Raw genomic sequence first — 23,565 nt, forward strand, 5'->3', positions numbered from 1 at the left:
TTAATGCTTATAATGAAACATAAATCATATCATTCTAGTACTGACTCCTTTGTCAGTCAGGTCAAGATTCAGGAATGTCTTTTTGTATGCAAATTGCAATACAAACTAATTGTTGCGTAAATTACTTGTCTCGGCTTGATTATTTATGTGGGTTGTTTAATATTGAAAATGGCTGGTTTACATATTGGTATATGTACAAGTGGATTCATAATACGATTAAAATTGACTTCAGGTTGTTTCTGTAACTTGTGAAGTTTCTATTATTGTTTATTTATTTATTTATTCATAGGAACATCAACAGCATATCGCATTATGATATATGTAATAAATATTAAATATAAATACAATATTAATACAAATATCTTTTAAAGGTATTCACAGCGTTTACTTTATCATAATTATACAGTATGAAAAGAAGTAGAACAATTTTAAGGAATTAGGTAATTTTACGCCATCTAGTTCTAAACTATTTATTAAACAAAATATAAACATAGATATGAATACAAATATTTATATCGTGTGAGAGTCGAAAATGTAACCATTTGAAGGTTCAACTGCTACACTTCTATCAAGGTTCTTCTGCTTATATAATTTACATATGTATAATATTTATTTTTCTTCCAGGCCCCGACATCATGTCCAGCGGGAGTTGTTCTGGACCGGGGATGTGTGGGGGTGCGCGACGTCGCCCCCCACCTCCCCCTGAACCCGGGATCTCTCTGGCTGCAGACCTAAGCGAGCTGAGTTTGGACCAGGGCTACCATACTCTAGCCGATTGCGGCCCACCGCGGCGCAGAAGAGATAATACCCTGAGTGATGCATTGTGGTTGAAAATACTCTCGCATCTAGAGGTAATCTCATCCTATTTCTTATTAATTTTAATATTTGTAATTACATATGAATGAAATTTTGTATATGGATAGACCACATTCTATATTAATTTATTAAGTGGTTACCACGGTCTATAAATTAATACCAGCAACAGAAATGTTTTCTCCCACGAACACTCAGGTTATGGAATGAGCCCCCTGCCGAGGTTTTCCCAAGAGACTACAGCATGGGGTTCTTCAAAAGGGAGGTTAAGAGGTTTCTTCAAGGTCGGAAACGCGCGCGTAATACCTCTGGTATTGCAAGCGTTCATAGGCTACGGTAATCGCTTACCATCATGTGGACCGTATGCTTGTTTGCCACCTAGACATCCACCGTAGACATCCAGTAAATTTAGTATTGAAATATAAAATTTTGATGTGTTTTTTAAACACAAACGACATCATCAGTTTGGCGGTGAAATGTCCATTGCTGAATATAGATCTTTCTTCTAAATATTCATATGAAACAATCCCGCCTAACATGCATCTACTGGTTCTTTGCATTTGAAGTCGTCGATCCGTTTAGTGGCGTGACATTTTATAGAGAATTTCCTGGGTCGCCACTCAAGATTTTTTTTCCCCAATGGTTCTTCGGCCAGCTCATTGCTTCCTCACAGCAAGATAAAGCCTTCGGGCTGTATCATTGAACATGATTATAGGGCTTGTTAGTAATGGAGAGTAGCTGCTTGGTTACTAACAATATAATAGCTCTATCAGTTGAGATCTACGTGATTCCTTCTGGAAATCATTGTGGTTAATTCTTGATGAATCTGTCATGATAGGTGTTACTTATTATTTCTGTTTCTTTACCAGCGTATACCAGTAACATAAGCGGAGTAACAATTCCATTAACATACATTAAACAAGATAGTAGACTATTTTAAAAATAATTGATTAACTTTTAGGTGTCAGACCTGTGTCGGATGTCCAGAGTTTGCAGACGATGGGCCAGGCTCATTACCAGGTTAACAGCAAGGCCAGAGGTCTGGAGACGGGTACGAGCTGCTGGACCTTTGGAGATAGCAGTCCGGTGTGCCGGGGCTAGGGCTGGGCCATGCGTCAGTGCTGTCAGGGAATGGAGGTCGAAGAATTGTGCTGTAAGTGCTAATTTTGCTAATAGGTCTTGTCTGTAAATTTGTATGATTGAATTTTGGGATTAGTAGTAATATTATTTATTATCTTCAGTAGCCACAAAATTAATACGAAATTTGTACATGAGTAAACCGCATCCATTTTAAAAATAATCATCGAAATCGTTTTAGAATTGACAACGAAATTGTACAGAAGTCGTTTGCTTCGGTACCTCTGTCCCATTCGTGTTTCAACCGTGAAGCAGTTGTGTTTGCATGGCTGTGTTTCGGTTTGAAGGGTGGGATATGGCGTGAATTTACTGGATACAGAGGAATAACACCTGAGTCCTCAGGAATGGCCAAGCAATGGGGGGTATCATGGGCGAAACAGTTATCTGTTATGTTATGGACATGTCTCTGTTATGTCCATGGTACTGCTCATGTCTATAGGCGACGGTTACCACTTTCCATCAGGTGGGCCGTCAGCTTGTTTGCCATTCTAAGTTGTATAAAAAAAATACATTTTTTTTTATAATAAGCGTGTCCATCATTACGCCACAGGGGTCGTAAAAATTACAAATGAATTGACAACTTTCTTTCTTAAGTTTCTAATTGGTACTTACCGGAACACAACCTCCGTCTTAAATAAAGCGTAGATATCAAAGTAACGTTACTTTTATTGGGACTTAATTGAAATTGAAAAAAAGTTATTTCTTTACATTGAGTTAATAATTTGTAAAATATTCTGGATTATAGACGAATGCAAAATATTGTCATTTAGTCTCAAACTAATTAGTGAAAACTAGATAACTATATGTATATATATATTTTTGCAAATAATAAGTACTTTATATTTCTAGTTGTTTTGTTATATATATATATATATATATATATATATATATATATATATATATATATATATATATATATAAACAAAACAACTAGAACAATATAAACAGATATGGTAATAAATAAATGTATGTATGTATTATTATTAGGGAATCGAACCCGTTACCTTCGGAAGTTGAGGCGCAGTGTTAAACCGTTACACCAAAAAGGTCGGTCATTGGGTTAAAAATAATTGCGTCTTCTCGTGCACAGTATAGTTACGAATTATTTATAATACTATGATATCAGATTATTTCTGATATGTTAACAACATGGTGGTATCTGTTTTTTATAACTAATCAATAGAATTTGTCCAGTAATTAACATTTTCAGCATCATCATCATTTTCTTATCAATATTTTTTGTAACATCAAGTTTCTCGGTTATGACATGTTAATTATAAATAATTATTATGTTAGACTTTAACAGGACAAACTAGATAAGGCTCGTAACGAGTCTGTAATCTTATTTGTAAAAGCTTTTGCCCGAGGGAATCCTCAGTGTTGTCTGAGATCTCGTAACGCAAATATTCAGTAAATATAAAAAAAAAAATACATATTCCATTTTGGTTAAATAAAAAAAATAGAAAGTATTTATTTATTTAACATTTTATTGCACCAATATTACAGGACTTGTTGAAGAATTTTCAATAAGTATAGTGTAGTACAAAAAGCGTTCTTATAGCTAAGTAATCTCTTCCAGACAACCTTTGGGGAGAAGGAATTAAAGAATAAATGGTTATGTGGCGCGTTAAAAATAATATATATAATAGTGTAAATAAGCACAATTTAATATACATATATAACATACATAATTCTGGTAGGGAATAAAGAGGAATATGTTATAATAAGTATAGGTTGTGAGTAATATATAGATAGAAATATCCATGGAAAAATTTTATGATGAGACGTTGAAAAATTAGCTTATTCTGAAAGTAGTCTAAGGTCTCGTGACACGAAAGCTTCAATGAATGGTAATCGTTGTTGTTTAAAGGTAAAAATGATAATGAATATAGTTTATTACTTATAGTTTTAATAAATTCCTATTCGAGTAGATGAAAAAATAATGGTATGTTGATAATATTAGTATTTTTTCATTTTATGCTTAAATAGACGTTTATATAAAATTATTAAAAATATACATATTATATATACATTTAATAAAAATACCTGTACCGGGCGAGCGTGTATGATAAGATCGATGAATGTGAAAGAAGCAAAAGAGACTTGTTTGAATTGAAGCATTTGGCGTTCCATTGTTTCTGTCTACCTTAATGGGTGACAGGCGACAAGACATTTATATAATATTTGTTACAGGTGACGATAGCTGGCGCTCAGTTGCTGGCAGCGACATTCAGGAACTTGACGCACTTGGCGGTCACAGGGTCCACCAGCATGGATGCACGGTCTCTGGCGCCGATAATTACGGATTTAGTGGACCTTAGGCATATTGACCTGACTGGTGAGTTATATTTCCAAATGTACCTGACTATAGATACATCCTATCTCATATCTCTTTTAATAGAACTTAATGAAATGGTAACCAATCATCATGATCATGATCATCATCATCATCATCATCATCATTATAATATCAGCTGTTAACTGTTTACTTCTGGAAATCGGCAACGGTAACAAAATTTTGTTAAAGTTATCACAGAAATATTCTGTTAATGAAATTGCGTAGAAACGTTGCGTTGTTTTGGGTCTTTTATTGCATATATCATAAGGAGTGTTCACAGAAATTGTTCTAATTAATACGATCTGCTAAATTTCATCACTGTACAATCTGTTATAAGCTAAAGTTTTATCCTGATCATGTGGATGAGTGGTGGTCCTTTACTATGTACTATTTTTGTAACCATTTTCTTCCACGCTCAATCGAAGTGAAAACCTAAAGTGCAAGTTGTCTCTCAACGTGAGGCCGTATGGAAAGAGAAGGAGTTGCACGGAAGGTACTTTAAAGACCTTCACGGGTCGTACATCAATATGAAGACCTCCGTGCACTGGTTACAATTCGGTGATCTTTTCAGAGAGACCGAGGGTTTTATCTATGTAACACAGGATTAGATAGTTAAGATTAACAATTACCGAAAGCAGATTCTAAAGGATGGCACTGATCATGACGTCTGCTAGGATGACGACATGTTATTTCGGAGTGTACTTAGACATGTGCTTTTGGGTTGTTCAGTTCTTGCCAACACTATTTGCACAGACACAACTAAGTACCCAAAATACTCCATCAATAGTTAGTTCTTAAGTATGGTTTTGTGAATAAGAGATTGCGCTACCGGTTCTCGATAGCGACAGTGTTAGGCTCTACTAGTACCGATCCATTATCACGGACAGGACATTTCTTGCGAACAAATCTGAAATTGTGATAAAGGAACGGGCACTCACGAATGTCGCCATTTTGCATGACGAGAACAGCCTGAAAACCAAAATCGAAAAGAAGAGTAAATACCTCGACTTGGTTCATGAGGTGACCGAAATATGGGGAGTTATATCCACCGAAATTATTATAATCGTTTTGTTAGTAAATGGTCTTATCGTCTGAAATAATACCTCAGTTAGGATTCCGAGTAAAAAATAATGCAAAAAGTAGTGCTCTTGGATGCTCTCCACGGTGCGTCGGTTTTTCTCCTTGGGGCTTTTAACACCTGCCGTTTGTGCTACTACCAGGGGTTAGTCTGCCGTCTCCTTTCCTTAAGAGGGGAGATGTATATTTGGTTAAAAAATATAAAATTTCTTTATTTGTACTTGAACAAAGGTTTGGCAGTTATATTTACTACAATTGTTCAAATATCTTACAGTATTCATATGATTATACAAGAAATAAGCTAAAGCTAGGTTTGACTTAACGTTGGGTAGTTAGGGTATTTTTTATAAACATACCTAAGTTGCTAGCAAAACAAGACTGTATAATTTAAGGTGAATTGAAATTGCAAGATAATTGTTAAAGTATTTATTTAGATGGATCATAAAAGAGAAATTTCGAAGGAAAGGAAATATCGGAATTGACAAAGTCGTAACATACATACGAGTATATACAAAAAATACAAGCGAAGTAAGAGCGAAAAGATCGGTATAATAAGTATTTTTATTTATAAAGACGCAGTGTCTTGTATTGTTAATGTTTTACAAAGTTTTTATCTCTACTATAATTAATGATTATGTTATTAGTCGTTAGTTGTAACTTCTATAATGTAAATCATAAGTATTCATAATATAATTTGTCTAAAAACTAAAAATACTAGAAATACCTTGTTGTAAAGAACATTTCTCATTTAAAGTGTTTTCTAATAAACGAAGTTACGCAATAGAAATAAGGATTTGAAAAGTAATTAAGTTCTACACTTGATAAGTGGGTTGACTTTTGGAGAAGTTCGAAATATATATTCATTGAAAACTTTAATTAAATTCGTCGGTTTACGCCAGGTACTGATGAAGTATCTACGCTTAGAAAATTGAAAGTGTTTAAATTAAGAAAATACTAGAGATAATGTTGGTTTTTAGATTTATTTTTAAAAAATATTGTTCAAAATTCTATTTATATGATAAATATGAAAGTTTGTAAGGATAAATGAATAGATGTTTGTCACATTTTCACAAAAAAACTACTGAATGGATTTGAATAAAAATTGGTACACAGGTAGATTATATCCTAACTTGGCACATAGCATCCACTTTATGTACTTATTCATGAAGCTAAATTCCCTACGAATTTAGTACATATAGTAGAAAATAAGATACTTACTACTATAACAACTAATGAGGTAGGTAGTATTAATGAAGAGTAGTAGTAACAATTGAAAAATACTTCATACATTTATCAACTGTTGTCCTTGAGGTGAACGGAACATTCGACATTTCATATTTCCCCGAGCTTATTACAATCCAACGTTGCAGGTGACGAACCTACTATCATCATCTGAACTAACTTGTTGCATCGTTACTTTTTTTCATTGGAGAGTTTACTCCCTTAAAATACGTACAAATGAATGTAGCGATATAATCGCTTCGTTTAGCATTCACATGGGAAAGAAATTAATTTCATTTAGTCTATCTCATCGACTCGCTAGCGTTAACGATTCTCTCATTAGATTCGTTTGTACTTTGCCTAAGGGAGCTGATCTTTAAGGTTTGGGTCATGTTGCTCTCTGTACAAATATATATGTAATTATAAATAATATAATTACAGTTATATTAGTAAGATATATTTTATATTTTTACAAGAAAAAATCCTTAGGGTTTATTCGTGTACTTACAACCGAGTCGTGTAATATAATTTTTATACATGATATGGATTTTCATCGTGCAGAAGAAATTCTTCTATCTTTCCAACGTATCTGATGTTTTATTTATAATTATTTAGTAATTCTTTGTGTACTGTAGTTGTTTTTTCAAATGAATAATTTTGACAAATGATTTTAATGGTTAAGCATTTTTTATTTACGATTCGATGCTTGGCATTTTAATAATTGTGAATTGATGTAGCATTATTGTTAAAGTATGAATATTATTTATAAATAAATATTTATTTATTTGAATACCTTCATTAAAAAAAATAAAAATATGGCACAAAAGCGGACTTAATGCTAGTAGCATTCTCTATCAGTTAACCTTTGCGATGAAAAGTGAATCACGAACTTTATTAAATATTAAGAATTAATTAATAAGGTGTTTAAAGATATTAACGGTACGTAGTCAAATTCACTCATGGTGTAATTAGCTATGGTTTTTTAAATAGTCACACTTAATAAAAAAAAGGATCTGTCGCTTTTATGGAATTTAATGATGTTTATTAGATCCTATTATAAATTTTTTAGTTTGTTTTCTATATCTTATTATTAACAATATATTAGTATGTTATATGTGTGTGTGTGTGCGTGCGTGCAAACTTGTGTGCGTGCGTGCGTGCGTGTGTGTGTGTCTGTGTATACGCATTATTATTTTTCACTAGCTATTTCCAAGGGCTTAACTCGCGTGCCTCGGTTATAAAGTACTATATGTCTTAAACTAGGCTATAACCTACCTGTGTATAAAATTTTATTAAAATCCGTTGAGTACTTTAAGTGTGATAAAGTAATAAACATTTTTGTGAACTTTCACATCTACTACATTAATAGGATTATTTTAAAATCTAACGAAAATGCTAAGACATAGAGATAAAGTAACATACGTGTATAATAAAAAAGTAAAAGAATTTATATCTATTAATATTCATATCGTGATATGAGGACAGTTATCAAAAATCTTGAATGTAAAATAGACGGTGAGTGTACTAAGTAACATTATAACTTAATCAGTAAAGGTGTGTAAATACTTGAAGCTGTTACATGACCTCACGTTGGCGTGGATTCTAACAACTTTATTACGAGGGAGTAGTTAAAGGTCCAATTACGAGCACATTGTATAGTGTATACACAGGAAGAGATAGTTTCACTCATTTACGAACTATTTATGGCCGCTATTTATATTCCTTAGAAGGTGCGACCGTGTCAACATGATATTTATACTAATATTATAAGAAGGAAAGATTAGATATTTTGTTTGTTTGTTTATAATAATGGATAAAGTCAAAAATTATTCATTCCATTTTAAAAATTATTTTATTTATAGAAAGCTACATTATATTATCAACGAGTTTAAGGTTGTGTTTGACAAAAAATCCCATTTTAATTGTAACAAAACCAGTTATTTTTATATACTGTCCTACTGAACCGTTTTGATAAAATTTCTATAGGATCTATTTTGTATGTATATTCTTTCAGATAAAAAATTATGATCTAAATCGGTTTGTAGCTAATGGAATTATTTATTTATTTAGGTTCACAAACAATTGTGTCACATCATAGTGTAAATATTTATACAATTATGGAGCTTAGAACTAAGTGTAACATTTTTTTATAAACAAACATAAAAAGTATATATTGATGCATTATAACAATTAGTACTATTAGTAGTTGGATAATTATTACCCTGAATAGTTCTTTTAAATGGAGGTATTAGCGGAGTTATGGGTCCACGAGGGTTATGAGGTAACAAACATAGAAAAAAATATAATCGAAGCGAGAATCTTCTTTTTTTGAATTCGGTTGAAAATTCAAACGAATTGAGAACCTTTTTGTATTCTTATCTATTAAAAAATATTTATTAAAGTTTATTTGAAGTATCAATAATTCGATAAGTTACCAACAATATTTATGTCTTGTTGACTTTCAATTTCGAACCGATAAAAATAGATTACTTTCCTTTTACCTGTACGAGATAAAATAAGGTCAACAAAGGATTCTGTTGATATTCATAATATTTGAATTTGTTATGGCAAATTGTAGAATGGATATATACATTTCTTATGGTTTTATGTAAAAATCGAAATAGAGTCATTTTGTTCCTTAATCCTAAATCCACTCCAGAAAATTTTTAGTCTATTGTACTTTTTCTTCAGAATAATATTTGTTTTAGGCGAATAACTATTATGTAATATTGGGGGTATAGAGTAACAGTAGGATGTTAGAAATGAAAATAATCCGTTTTTCAATCAACTTCATTAAGAATGAAGTTCCCAATTCGGTTGTATTTTTTATGTTCGTTAACTTGTAACTCCGTCAGTTCTAAACCGATTTTAAAAACTCTTTTTTTTTTTAAAGGACATATTTATAGATTGGTACCATAAAAATTTTATTAAAATCGGTTCAGTAGTTTAAATATTAGACCAAAATAGCTGGTTGTGTCACAATTAAAATCGTTTTTTCTAGGACACAATCTTTAATTATAGACAATTCTGTGAAACTAAGCTGCGAATGGTTTTATATAAATTTTTAAATAAATATTATATATATTTTTAATATATATTATAAATATTTTTAAATAAAAGTAAATTGAAATTTATTACCACACAAAATAACTATAGTACATATACATGAATTTATAATACGAACAGTGGATATAGTAATTGAACAAGAGTATCCAATAAGGGTTTGAGATCTGACCTTCTAGATAGGTTAATGTAATAACCTGCCCCGGTCCCCTTGGAATCAGAGGGCAATTAAAATTTATATAATGTAAGACAGCTATAAATAGTTTACATAAAAAGGTAGGAGGGAATGAGATTTTGTATTTTTTTATTAATGGGTGATAATGGAATGGTAAGCCCACCTGTGTTAACGGTTTACACCGGTAAGGCACCAGTGAAGGATGATAGGTGAGGATGAAGCAGGTCAGTTAGCCCATCGTGACGAATTCAACTAGAATTGTTCACGATGGTTTTCAGGGGGAACCTCGTGGAGGTTAACCTAATAGGGCATATTGCTAGCAATGGGGATGTCAAACTCCATTGCTAACAATCCCTTTCCTCCCTGAGTTTTTGTATTACCTCTCTTCTAATGTTATCTGTTATTTATTTATTTAGAATAAAATATTAATTATTATTTATTAGAGAATATAATACTCACGCATAATGTAGGTATTTTATCCATATTTCTATTTTATTTTTAATAAAGATTTTTTTGGCTGTGTTTTGGCCACAATAGAGTTCTTATCCTGACAGTGTCTTTCTCTTTTAGAGGGCTGAGTTGCGACCATGTTGAGTTACTATGGGCATGATACTCGAATAATGGATAAACATTTTGACTTCTTTTATGCTTTTGCATTTGAGGTCATCACTCCGTTTAGTGGAGGGTCGTCTTACACTGAGTTTGCCCTTACGCGGTCGCATCAACTTCAATCAATGAAGAACTTAAATCTAAAATATTGATTTAGCACGTTGGCCGGATGGTTTACTTATTGGATTATAATCAGAGTTTATTTTATAATTATAATATTAATAATGTTTTATATAAATTAAAATCTTCTTTTATTTCAGGTTGCCCAAACGTGGACTGGCCGGAGTGGGCATGGCTGGAGACGCGTCTGTCCACCCGCAAGCCACCAGTGGAGTACATAGATCTGACCGATTGCGGTTTAGTCACGGATGCGGGTCTATGTGCATTGCTGCATACTTGTCCCTCGCTGCAGTACTTGTATTTACGGCGGTGTACTCTAGTCACAGGTAACTTAATAATTTACTAGCTATTTCTCTCGGCTTTGTCCACGTGAATCAGTACATAAAGTATTACAAAGTATCCTATGTACTAAGTTATAATCTATACGTGTATCAAATTTCATTCAAGTCCGTTTAGTAGTTTTTGCGTGGAAGAATAACAAACATTTATAGTATTTTATATTTATGCTATTAAGGTTTTTTATCTGTACTGTACTACAATACTAGTTTATGAATTTTAAGGTGATCTTATAATATTATTATTAACTAGCGACGTACGTTGGCTTCGCACGGTTTCTTTTTGTAATAAAATAGTTGATGTTACTCTCTGACAAAATAGTTTTCTATAAGTGAAGAAATTTTTGAAATTGGTTAAGTATTTTTGAGTTTGTCCATCACAAATAAAAAATCTTACCTCTTTATAATATTGGTTTAGACAAAAAAAAAAAACATAAATCTTTTATATCATTTAATTTTTTTTTATATATTTAGTCAACTCTTTATTGCACCTAAAACATAAAAATATACAATAACAATTAGAAATATCAAGTGAAATATAGTAGTATAAAATACAGATCAAAATAGAATATATATAGGTATACATAAAAGTAAAATAGCGGTCTTTTTTATGCAACTTAGAATGGCAAACAAGCTGACGGCCCACCTGACGAAAAGTGGTAACCGTCGCCTATAGACATGAACAGGTGTTATCGTTTGGGCAATCTCTTACAGACAATCATTGATTAAAAGGGTGGGAAAGGGATTGTTAGCAATGGAGTTTGACAGCCCCATTGCTAGCAATATACCCTATTAGAACTACCCCCACCTGGTTCCCCTGGAAACCATCGTGAACAATTCCTGTTGAATTCGTTACGATGGGCTAACTGACCTACTCCATCCTCACCTATCATCCTTCACTGGTACCTCGCCGGTGTATACCGATAGCGCGGGTGGAGTTACCATTCCATTATCATCTATTAAAAAAAAAAACATTGATTAAAGGAGAACAGATAGAAGTGAATAGAAAGGTGATGCAAGAGTTTTTATGTTAGGTACTGTATTTTTATTTATTTATTTTTCTCTTTGCATTCCATAATGTCGTTGATAGATAACACTTCAATTTCTATTATGGATATGGATGGTTGGTTACAGCAAGTAGGAATAACCAGGACAACCTTTTTTTTACTTTAGAAATAGTTTATAATTTTGTTACAATATTATCCACTCATTGAAATTGTTTCACGATATATACGTATTTTCTGTATTATTATTCATTATTTAAGTATTATATATTTATTTATACTTTTGCACATATTAAAATGTACACAGGGCGGACTTAATGCTTGATAGTATTCTCTAACAGTGAACCGTTATGCTAAATCGAGAATGTAAATGGCGGTACATTGAATTAACAATAGCAATTTGTAAATTAAATAAATATTTTGAGAGATAACAATATTAATACATTTTAAGATGAATGAACATATAAACATGTAGGATAATATACTTACAAAAATTATACATAAATAATTTACATACAATATAATAAATATATAAATAACTATATATAATACATATTAATATACTAAATATATAAGTTACGACTAATTAAAGCTCTTCATTGTCGTGCAAATTTGAAGTAATGTTAAAGTATTGATGTGTATCTATTCATATTATAATTGTAATTAGTATAATATAGTTATTTAATATATTTTTTTATTGTGTGATGTGATATTTATATCTTTTGACGCGTGTAATCTATCTTGGACCCCTCGCGAAGATGATATGAGGCTGCAGGGCCCTCCGCTTTTCTCTCAGAGCACGCTTTGACTACGACTGGTCTAGAAAGTGCACGTAAATCACCGTCATCATATTTGCATCAAGCGGTACCGCCATTAAATATCAATAAACCTGCTATTATAGTGCATTATACTAATTTAATGTAATCAAGATCTTATTGCGACATCTATATTAGGTATAGCTCTGTGGAACGACAGTCCCACCGTCATATTAGTTAGTATTATATTATAGATACGTCTGTACTTTATAGGTTTAATTTTAGTAATATTTATAATTACGATAGTTTAAGTAAAGTCACATTCACATTAAACGAAAATAGACTACCTTAATAATAAATCCTTTTTTTCAAAATACAAATATATTGCCAATTTGTTTCATTGGACTAGTTGATTTGAGTGATCATAATAACATTTAGCTGCTTGTATTATGCCTGTGCCCAATTGGATTTGTAATGTTTGTATTTACTATAGTCTAAGTAAGGTCACGTTTATATCAAACGAAAATAGACAATCTAAATTGTAAATTTAAATTTAATTGATTTATTAGATTAGTCGCAATCATAACATTTGGCTAGTTGACATACTAGCATTGCTGTAGGAGTTAAGTGTTCTATAAGATCTATGATACTGTTTATGTACATAGGTTACGATTACAACTTTTCAACTTTCCATCAGGTCCGCCAGTTAACAGTTTCCATCGAATGGACCGTCAGGTTGTTCATTATAACTATAAAAAGTAATCCTTTTTATAATTTATATTAAAAATTAATTTTGTAATTAATATAATATTAATTATTATAAATGAAGGATAAAGACGATTTGTTTTTTTTAGATAAAATAAAAAAAAATCTTATCCTATACTTTTTGTTTCAAAATTTTAGTTACATTTATCTTTAATAGAACAGTATAACTAATAACAGCAGTACCTTTGAAAATAGTTTGTCAACAATATACAAATATGCCAATAGTCAACCTGTAAGGGTAATAACAGTTATTCAGTCATGCATACCTCATGCATATCTATATATATGTATGTATATAAATAATATATTAACCTCTACGACATATTTCGGCGACCTTATCCTTATTCTATTATTTGGGGTCAATTCTAACCCCAAATAACATCTCAAAGGGGTCTCAAAGGGACCTCAAAGACCCCAAAGGGCATTAATCGTAATAATATTATAAATGTGCTATGGAAATGGTTGTATATTTGTTACTATATTCATTCGTTGTAGATACAATTCGCTCACGTACTTATTAAGTTTTATTTATGTCGTTTTAACTATGTATTTTTAAACTCTCTTCCAATGTATTTTTTTTCAAATAACAATTTGGGAGTTTTCATTAAACGAGTGAAAAAGTCACCTGTGAGACGACTTAGCAGGGGCAATCGGCGAAGACTTATCAGCTTAGCTAATTACTCGTAATAGATAAATTCATGGATTGTACATAAAACTCTGCTTCTATTAGAATTTTATATATTACTACATGTTGCTTTTTTTTTATAAAAAAAATACAATATAAAATCAATCACGCTTAAACAAGTGAATAGATGGAATATCTATAATACTGCAAATTTAGATCGCATTTTATTTTAATTCATAGGGGTGAAATTTAAATATATTACATTAGAAAAATATTATTTTATTTACTTTAAAGTATTTATTTTTATTTATGAATGTGGAAGAAGCGAAAGAAGTTTGTTTGAATCGAAGCATTTGGCGTTCCATTGTTTCTGCCTACCCTAATGGGAGACAGGCGTGACAGATATGTATGTATGTATGTATGTATTTAGATCAGAGGTACTCAAACTTGAACTGCTGGCGATCTATTTCAATATTGTTAGACTACGATTGATCGACTCTGAGAGATTGCAAGTATGTGTGATGCAGGATTGTCGTCTTTGTTGTCGTCATTGGTTGTATCCTGACATAGATATTAATTTTCCTTACAATATGCATTTTTTTAGACAAGGTCAAGGTTTGAGCACCCCTGGTTGTGATATTGGCTAATTATATGCAATGGATTAAAAATTCCGTTTTCTTTATTATAAATGTAAAGTCATATTATTTTCAACCAGCAATTTACGAAGATAAGTGCAAGTACACTGCACTCTGCTGCTTAGTGTGGTATTAAGAGTCACTAGATTGCTCTCTATATACACTCCGTTTCTGATATAGATTTTTTTATACATAAAAATGAAATAGGGATCCGTCTGCGCGTGATATACCCTGGTGAGGATGGACACTGGCCAATAGGATTATCATAACGAATTCAAAAATAATTAATCACGATGGTTTTCAGGAGGACCTACGTGGGGGTCAACCTGATAGGATATATTGTTAGCAATGGGGTAGTTACCTGAGTCCTCAGGAATGGCAACGCATGAAGGGTGTCATGGGTGAAACAGTATACTCTGTTATGTCCATGGTACTCCTCATGTCTATAGGCGACTATTAGCACCACCACCTATATACCACTTTCCATCAGGTGGGCAGTCAGCTTGTATGCCAATCTAAGTTGCATGAAAAGAAAAAAAAAGTTAGATCTCATTATTCACATTTCCTTCTCATCTCTGACATGAATTATTACTTGCTTGTTTATTAACTATATTTAATATATACCGATTTTTTGTATCACAAAGATTCCAAGCATCCGGTAACCATCGATCATGGACGCCTACAACACTATGGGTGTCACAGAATGATAAAATAAATGCGCTTAAACGGAAACTTGTTAAGTGCAAAATGGCGGCCTTATAGCTAAAAGCAATTTTTTCAAGGCAATAAGGGTCAGATTAATAAAATTGGGAGAGATTTGATTACTCTTGTAGAGTGATTTGATTTCTTAAAAAAAAAAAACTCACGGAACTTTTTCGTGCAATGTGAATGCAACTTTATATTTTAAATAATATTAGGTTTTCAGTTTGATTATCTGTAATATATATATATATATATATATATATATATATATATATATATATATATATATATATACAATGTGTTACTAAATGAACCATTGAAAGTACATTTAGATGGATAATGCCTGTTTAACACGGTTCAGTCAAACTTCATTCACTTTGGCTGAAGGGCGCAAACATTATTCTGTTTAAAAATGGCATTGAATGGTTCATTATTCAATATATAATCTAAGTGTAATATATATTGCACTTAAATTATATATATATATATATATATATATATATATATATATATATATATATATATATATATATATATATATATATATATTATGTGCCATTTACTTTTTTTTATCATTGTATTAATTTTTTTTGGTTATTCATTTTTTAAATTACGAGTACAATGCCAGTTTATTATTTTTTATACTGCTATGGTGGCAAACAAACAGGTTATAGACAATTTCTTTTTATTGTAATTTTGTATATATTGTTTTTTTGTTTTTTGAAAGCTACAACCATGTAATGTGTGTGTTGTGTGTTGGTTTGAGCAAAATAAATATTTTTCATTTAATTTCAATTTCGGCATATATGAAATAGAAATGCGTGGGGAATGGAATTATTATTTCATTTCCATTTTTATCACATAAACATTATCACCAGCATTTTTAATTAAAATAAATATAATAAGTAAATAAGTATTCTTTTCTTTTGTATTTTTTACTTTGTTTCTTTGGTTTGTTCTTACGGTAACCTGAGGAGAAAAATGAGTGATAGATTGTATTTTTAACTAAACGATTCAGAACTTTATTGTAATGCAATAAAGTTGTAATGTGAAACTTATAGCTTTTTCTATACAAGTTTATCGTTTCAATACCAGAGATATAGCTCACGCTTTGTCAGTTTTTGCAACATAAAGATCTTAGATTACAGTATCCAGTATCCATATTTCACCCTTAAGCTGATAGTATGCAAACAAGCTGCCCGGTTATAGATATAGGCATGATAGGATATGTAGCAGAGACAGCTTAGTTGAACAATGTTTGACTGCCATTCGGTGGTATCAAGATCGAATCCAAGTTCTGTGATCAAAACCTCTGATCTCTTCAAATTCTTGTTTTAATCATATAAAAAGGAACTAGTAGTAGTGGTAGTAAGTATATAAAGTATCCTATGTAGTAATTTAGGATATAATCTACTCATGTACCAAATTGCATTCAAATCCGTAGAGTAGTTTTTGCATTTTTTTGAAATTCATTCATCCATCCATCCGTCCTTATAAACTTTCGTATTTATAATACACTTGTTTCATGTTTTGGGGGACACAAAAACTATCGTTCGTAAGCTACACTAAAATCTAGAAATTCTTGACATTAGAGGGCGACATCTTCATATATAGCCGCTGATCAAATCTTATAAAAATTTCAGTCTCGATTTGACTCGAGAATACCTATTAGTGGATTTGAAATTAGATTTGCGTCTTCGAAGATTTCCGTTTGCCGAGACCACGGAATTTGCATAGCTGTTATTACCTAGTGTACCATGAATTCATAATCAAAACGTTCTAAATTTGAATATGAAAGCGAATTTTGAGCAACTGTTCCTGTGATGAGTTTAGAAATTTGCCGCTACGTTTGACTTGATGAACATCAATCTAAGATTATTAAACAAAGCTATATCTATATTCGAGTAGATCTGAAATAATATAGTTAGCCGAGTCAACGGATTTATGGAAATATGATCTGTTTGGACTTTGAAAGATGTAAAGTGTTTCTTCAGCCAATTTCGATTTCGATGATATATAAGGCCACTTTAAATTATTTCGTTTTGACTTGACTACTAAAAAGGAGGATAATGATTTTACAGGCGATAAGTAATATAAATTGTATGTAGATATGTATGACGTGTATATGATGGTTTTACAATGAAAAAGTCCATTAAGAGGAAGCTTACAGAATTATAAAGCAAAAACAATTCGTCAAGTAAAAGTTAAAACGAGTAAAAAAAGGTCAGCAACAGATTTTTTAAAATTAGAATTGACTAGTATAAATGAAACCTATATTTTCTTTCTACGTAATATTTTTATTTCTAATTTAAAATGTCTAAAACATTCAAATGGTTCGTATACTACTCGTAGATTTAAAATATTTAAATTTAGAGCAAGGAATAGATTCTGTTTCGTACGACTTTCGCTACCTCAGTTTCAATTGCTACAAAATTAAAATGAGAGTAATATTACAAAATGACAATACGACGTTCATTTTAAAATAATTTAAAATGGTCGCTATTTTAATTAATACATTATATTAATTTGTAAGCAATATATACATTTGTATGTTTATATTATATCAGAAAAATAATTCTCAATTTTAATTATGAAATCTGCGAAATTTTTAATCAAATTTTTTCCAATACAGAAAAAAGTGTTTGTTTTGATTAAAAAAAAAAAACAGTCAATTTGATGTTTGGCTGATGAAACGTTAACACATTTTTACACTCAATGCTCTATCTATATAATCTAAGAGTTTATATGTACAAAAGTAATTAATTAAACCAACTGATCGTGAAGCAGCTGTAATGTAATATAGCGGCGAAGTTTGTCTTCGTTAAGATGTTTAATAACAAAACCCTAAATGCCTAAACGCTAAGAGCCGATGTGAATAGTTTTACACTACTATTTTGAAACGTTATTTACACTACTATTTAATAACAGTGTGGAGTAAAGGCCACATATATTGTTTATAGTTTTGATATTATTAATTCAAAATTAACAGATCTTTCCATTGTTTTCTTTGGCTTTACTTTTGGGGTCCTAGTTTTCTAAGCTTCTTTATTAATATACATATATTTGTTATTTGCATTCCTGGTTTCCTTTATCGTTCACAATTGGTGATTTCGATTGATTTTAATTTTTAATAATATCTTTATATAATATTTGCCGTGTGGTAGCTAGCATTGAATGGGCTATTCCTTCCCTTCCTGTGGGTGTTGTAAGATGACTTTCACCAGAGGGAGACTTTGTACAAAAGTCGATTGCTTGGGTACCTCTGTCCCATTCGTGTTTCAACCGTGAAGCAGATGTGTTTGCATAACTGTGTTTCGGTTTGAAGGGTGGGATATGGCGTGAATTTACTGGGTACAGAGGTATAACACCTGAGTCCTCAGGAATGGCAACGCATGGGGGGTATCATGGCCGAAACAGTATACTCTGTTATGTCCATGATACTGCTCATGTCTATAGGCGACGGTTACCACTTTTCATCATTCAGGCCGTTAGCTTGTTTGCCATTCCAAGATGTATAAAAAAAAGACTAAGGGACTTAAATAGTTGATGGATGGGCAGAAGTGTCCTTTATAAAATATCACTAAAGTCTTATGGTGACTAACATGCCCGCCAAGTGGGGCGGCTACTGACAAAATCCCCCTTATGGGGGAGGCCTATGTTCAGCAGTGGACAGTTAACGGCTGATATGATGATAATAATGAATTATATGATATAATAGATTTGAAAGTAAACAGATAAATAAGAATTTTTGAAATTATTTTATAAACGATGGAGTCTGTAAGTAACAAACATAAAAAATACAGTGAGAACGTTCTCCTTTTATGAAGTCGGTTAAAAAGGAAAAAATAAAAATCTTTTATTTGGGCATTATTTCATGCCTAAGGATGGGAATTAATCGCATATATAGGATAAGGTTATTAGTTTATTTTAAAAGTAGTATTATAATTTTCTTTCTTATCTGTTCCTGATTTCAATAATATAAATAGTATAATATAATATAAACCAGTGGGATTACTATTCCATTTTTATACATCAAAAATTTATTTTCATTTTTTTTTAGATGCAGGCGTCAGATGGATCCCTTCATATTGCGCTCTCAAAGAGCTAAGCGTATCCGACTGTACCGGGGTCACGGACTTCGGCTTATACGAACTAGCGAAGTTAGGTCCAGCGTTGAGGTATCTCTCTGTCGCTAAGTGTACTCAGGTAAGTTTATTTTTATATTATTTAAAGTGTCAGTCTCTGGTGAAGATTGGTGATAATTGCTGTTTATAGAATAAATAATCTGGGCGCCACAGTATACACTGTGCTGTCCATGACATCTTTACTGATATTATGAGAGTGAAATGTCCTATTACTTTCAAGCATTTCCAACATCCAGAATTTTTTCTCTTTCATCTTCATCATAGATAGATAGATAGATAGATACTCTTTATTGTTTCCTCCAAAAGATTACAATAGTAAACTTATTATAAATATAAACAATTACAAGAAATAATCACAATGAGAAAACAATCATATCAGCCTTTAATTGTCCAGTGTTGAACGTAAGCTTCCCGGGGGAAAGGGATTGTTAGTAATGGGGTTAGTTATTAATAACAGGCCCATTACTAGCAATATGCTCTATTAGGTCGACGTCCACGTGGTTCCCCTGGAAACCATGGTGGCTAATTATTGTTGAATTCGTCACGATGGGCCTGACTGACTTGCTTCATCGTCATCTGTCATCTCTCACTAGTACCCCGCCAGTGTATACCGATAGCGCAGGCGGGATTACCATGTCATTATCACACTAAAAAAATATAAGTTTCCCTCTGGCAAAACCTGGGAGGTTATTAATTATGGGAGGTTAGTAATTGCCATGCTTGGCAGGCGTATTGGTAAACGCAGTCAGGCTTTAAAGATGTTTTAAGAGGGACGCAGCCGCCCATCCCTCGCTCTCCCTTAGTCGATTCTTACGATGTTTTTTCTCTTTATTCACACTTAAATATTCTTAATGGACATGCCAGTCTCATTGACATCCAGTGAACTAATAATATAACACTTGAGTAATGTAATGCTTAAAACTTGATAAATATTTTAGGTCTATAAATATCTTTATACAAAAACACTTCTTCAGACGATGGGTCGTCAGCTCGGTATCGATTCTCAATATCTATAAAAAAAAGGACACTGGAATCCTTTATAAATTTTTCCAGGTTTAGAACGAATATTTAGAAGGAAAAATATATTTGTACAAATTGCTTTAGAGAATATTAAAAATTGATATATAGGTAGAAAAAATACTGTTTTTCAATACTATTTCTTCTCATTGTGATTATTTCTTGTAATTATTTATATTTATAAAAAGTTTACTATTGTAATCTTTTGGAGGAAACAATAAAGAGTATATATCTATCTATCTTTTATCTATAGAATATTATTATTTTTAAATATTCCAAGTCGTTAAACTAGCTGTCCGGATTATCGTCACCTATTATACCTCAAAGGTACCGCCAGCATATACTGATTATGTAGGCGGGGATACCATTCCATTGTCATTCATTATAAAAAAAATTAAACCAGGTGTCAGACTCCGGTATCCGTACCCTCGCACGGAGATGTTACAAACTCCGGTATTTGAACGCGAGGGGCTGTGGAGCTCTTGGAGATGATGGGGTGGAGGCTGTCGCGAGGGGATGCTCAAGGCTCAGGGCTTTGGACTTGGGAGCCACTGATGTGTCGGAAGCTGGTCTTCAGGTGAGGCTTGTTTTTTTTTAATTGACTTCAAAATTCAAAAAGATATTTGGACATTTTGTGTGTATGTAACATAATAACTTTGCCAATTTTAAACTGGCTGCTGGTACTGATATTTAAATGGAAGAGATTACTCACGTGTAGATTCCATATTTACTGTTTTCAACCGACTTCAAAAGTAGGAGGTTTTCAATTCCGTTGTATTTTTTAAGTTTGGTATCCTATAATTCCGTCTGTTGTAGATCGATTTCGATAATTATTTTTTATCTTTTTTTTTTATACCACTAAGGTGGCAAACAAGCATACGGCCCACCTGATGGTAAGTGGTTACCGTAGCCTATGAACACCTGCAATACCTCTGGTATTATGCACGCATTGCCGACCCTGAAGAAACCTCTTTACCCCTCTTTGAAAAACCCCATGCTGTAGTCTCCTGCGATTTACAGATTGATCCCATAGAAATTTTAACATAATCGATTTAGTAGTTTAGTTTTTAAATCGGAATAACTGATTCTGCCATAATTGAAGTCGGTTATTTTCGTGATTTTTTTGTGATATTAAAATTTATATTATGTAAGTGCTACACAATAACACCAATTGCTTGGTCTTCGCTAGCTAAATTAGGACACACTGTATTACGAGAAACTAGGCAATGACCATCTGAGGGCACAACCCAAACCCAAACAAATTCAGAAAAGTTCGTTTCCCAAATTGGCCCAACCGGTAATTGATCCCGTGACCTTATTTACGCAAAGAAACGTGCCGATCATTGATTCTATTATTCACGATTCTTCTTTATCTTTCGAACTTCATACAAATAGAGTTACACACAAATTTTAAAATGTCTTAAAGAAATCGGTACTATATATCAGAGTAAAAATCATATAAGTTCTGGAAATTTATTTATTTAACATTACGTAAATATAAATAAAGCGTTATCAATCAGGGTTGGCATCGCGCGCCTGATATCCCTGATGTTACAGGCGTCTATAGGCTACGGTTACCCCGTTTACCATCAGACGGGCTATATGCTTGTTTGCCACCATAGTTGTATAAATAAAAAATTATAATACAACTGACTAGACTGAATGCCTAAAATATTATTGTAAACTATTTTATCTTTCTCAAGTATCATTATAATAAATAAAACATATTGTATAATATTTCACATTTATAATATCCTTATTATATTTTTTTTATACAACTTAGAATGGCAAACAAGCTGACGGCCCACCTGATGGAAAGTGGTAACCGTCGCCTATAGACACGAGCAGCACCATGGACATAACAGAGTATACTGTTTCGCCCATGATAGCCCCCTTGCGTTGCCATTCCTGAGGACTCAGGTGTTATTCCTCTGTACACAGTAAATTCACGCCATATCCCACGCTTCAAACCGAAACACAGCCTTGCAAACACAACTGCTTTACGCTTGAAACACGAATGAGACAGAGGTACCCAAGCAATCGACTTTTGTACAGTCTCCCTCTGGTAAATTATTATAAATGTGAAAGTGAGTTTGTTTTTATTACTTCTTAGCGATTTAATGGCATAACCAGTTACTATGAAATATAGTATGCACGTATTATATGGGATTGAGAAGGGCATAGGCTAATTTTTATGCTAGTTAGTGAAGTATAGGGTTGGCAACGTGGGTGTAACATCCCTCGTGTTACAGGTATTCATAGGCTACAGTAACCCCGTTTACCATCAGATGGGCCGTACGCTTGTTTGCCATCATAGTAGTATAAAAAAATATCCGAAGGCCGAAGTCGTAGGTGAAAATCAGTTATTTATATAATAAATATAATATTTTATTATATCTCCACGTTTCAGATTCTCGCGCGTTGCTGTCCCAACTTGAAGAAGCTGGCACTACGTGGCTGCGAACTCATAGGTGATGATGGACTGGAAGCAGTAGCGTATTATTGCCGGGGTCTAACTCAATTGAACATACAAGACACGCCTGTAACATTACGAGGTTACAGGGCTGTCAAGAAATATTGCAAACGGTGCGTCATCGAACATACCAACCCTGGGTTTTGTTGACTTAAAAAAAAATTATGAAATTTACGATGAATTGTATATAATATGTATATTTGTGCAATAAAAAGAGTTTCGATAACTTTAAAAAAAGAGTTTGGAAAAAGAAAAACAAGGATCAAAATGAATTTTTATAAAAGAAGTCTTCAAAAAAAAAAGATTGAGTGAAAACTGTGTAACCTTTGAGACTAAAGCAAGTGTTTATGATATCTATCAATATCGATATTTTGAACAAAAATAAATTATAAAATAGTTGTATAAAACTACATATATTAACTTGTTTTATTGTGTTAACATTTCTACATGGTTGCCTTTGTATTGATGAAATTCGAAATATCGAATCGTCAATATAAGGGTAGTGCCAACTGTTAAATAATACGACGATTACATCCATCTGTGTTGCTATTTTCAT

General features: G+C 32.2%; 1 protein-coding gene across 1 annotated transcript in view; it reads left to right on the top strand.

Annotated features, from left to right (window-relative positions):
* The window catches only part of LOC113516399 (F-box/LRR-repeat protein 7), a 73,972-nt gene extending 50,680 nt beyond the window's left edge, over positions 1 to 23,292 (top strand). Inside the window, exons 2-8 of the mRNA XM_052900276.1 lie at positions 625 to 851; positions 1,775 to 1,966; positions 4,144 to 4,288; positions 10,694 to 10,879; positions 19,435 to 19,580; positions 20,940 to 21,113; positions 22,947 to 23,292. Of these exons, the coding sequence (XP_052756236.1) occupies positions 636 to 851; positions 1,775 to 1,966; positions 4,144 to 4,288; positions 10,694 to 10,879; positions 19,435 to 19,580; positions 20,940 to 21,113; positions 22,947 to 23,159 (1,272 nt within the window). The 5' untranslated portion in view covers positions 625 to 635 and the 3' untranslated portion in view covers positions 23,160 to 23,292. The remainder of the gene's footprint in view (positions 1 to 624; positions 852 to 1,774; positions 1,967 to 4,143; positions 4,289 to 10,693; positions 10,880 to 19,434; positions 19,581 to 20,939; positions 21,114 to 22,946) is intronic.
* The last annotated feature ends 273 nt before the right edge of the window (positions 23,293 to 23,565 follow it).

This window comes from Galleria mellonella, unplaced genomic scaffold, assembly GCF_026898425.1.
Source record: "Galleria mellonella isolate WM207_F2 unplaced genomic scaffold, CSIRO_AGI_GalMel_v1 utg1267, whole genome shotgun sequence".
Classification (NCBI taxonomy): Eukaryota; Metazoa; Arthropoda; class Insecta; order Lepidoptera; family Pyralidae; genus Galleria; species Galleria mellonella.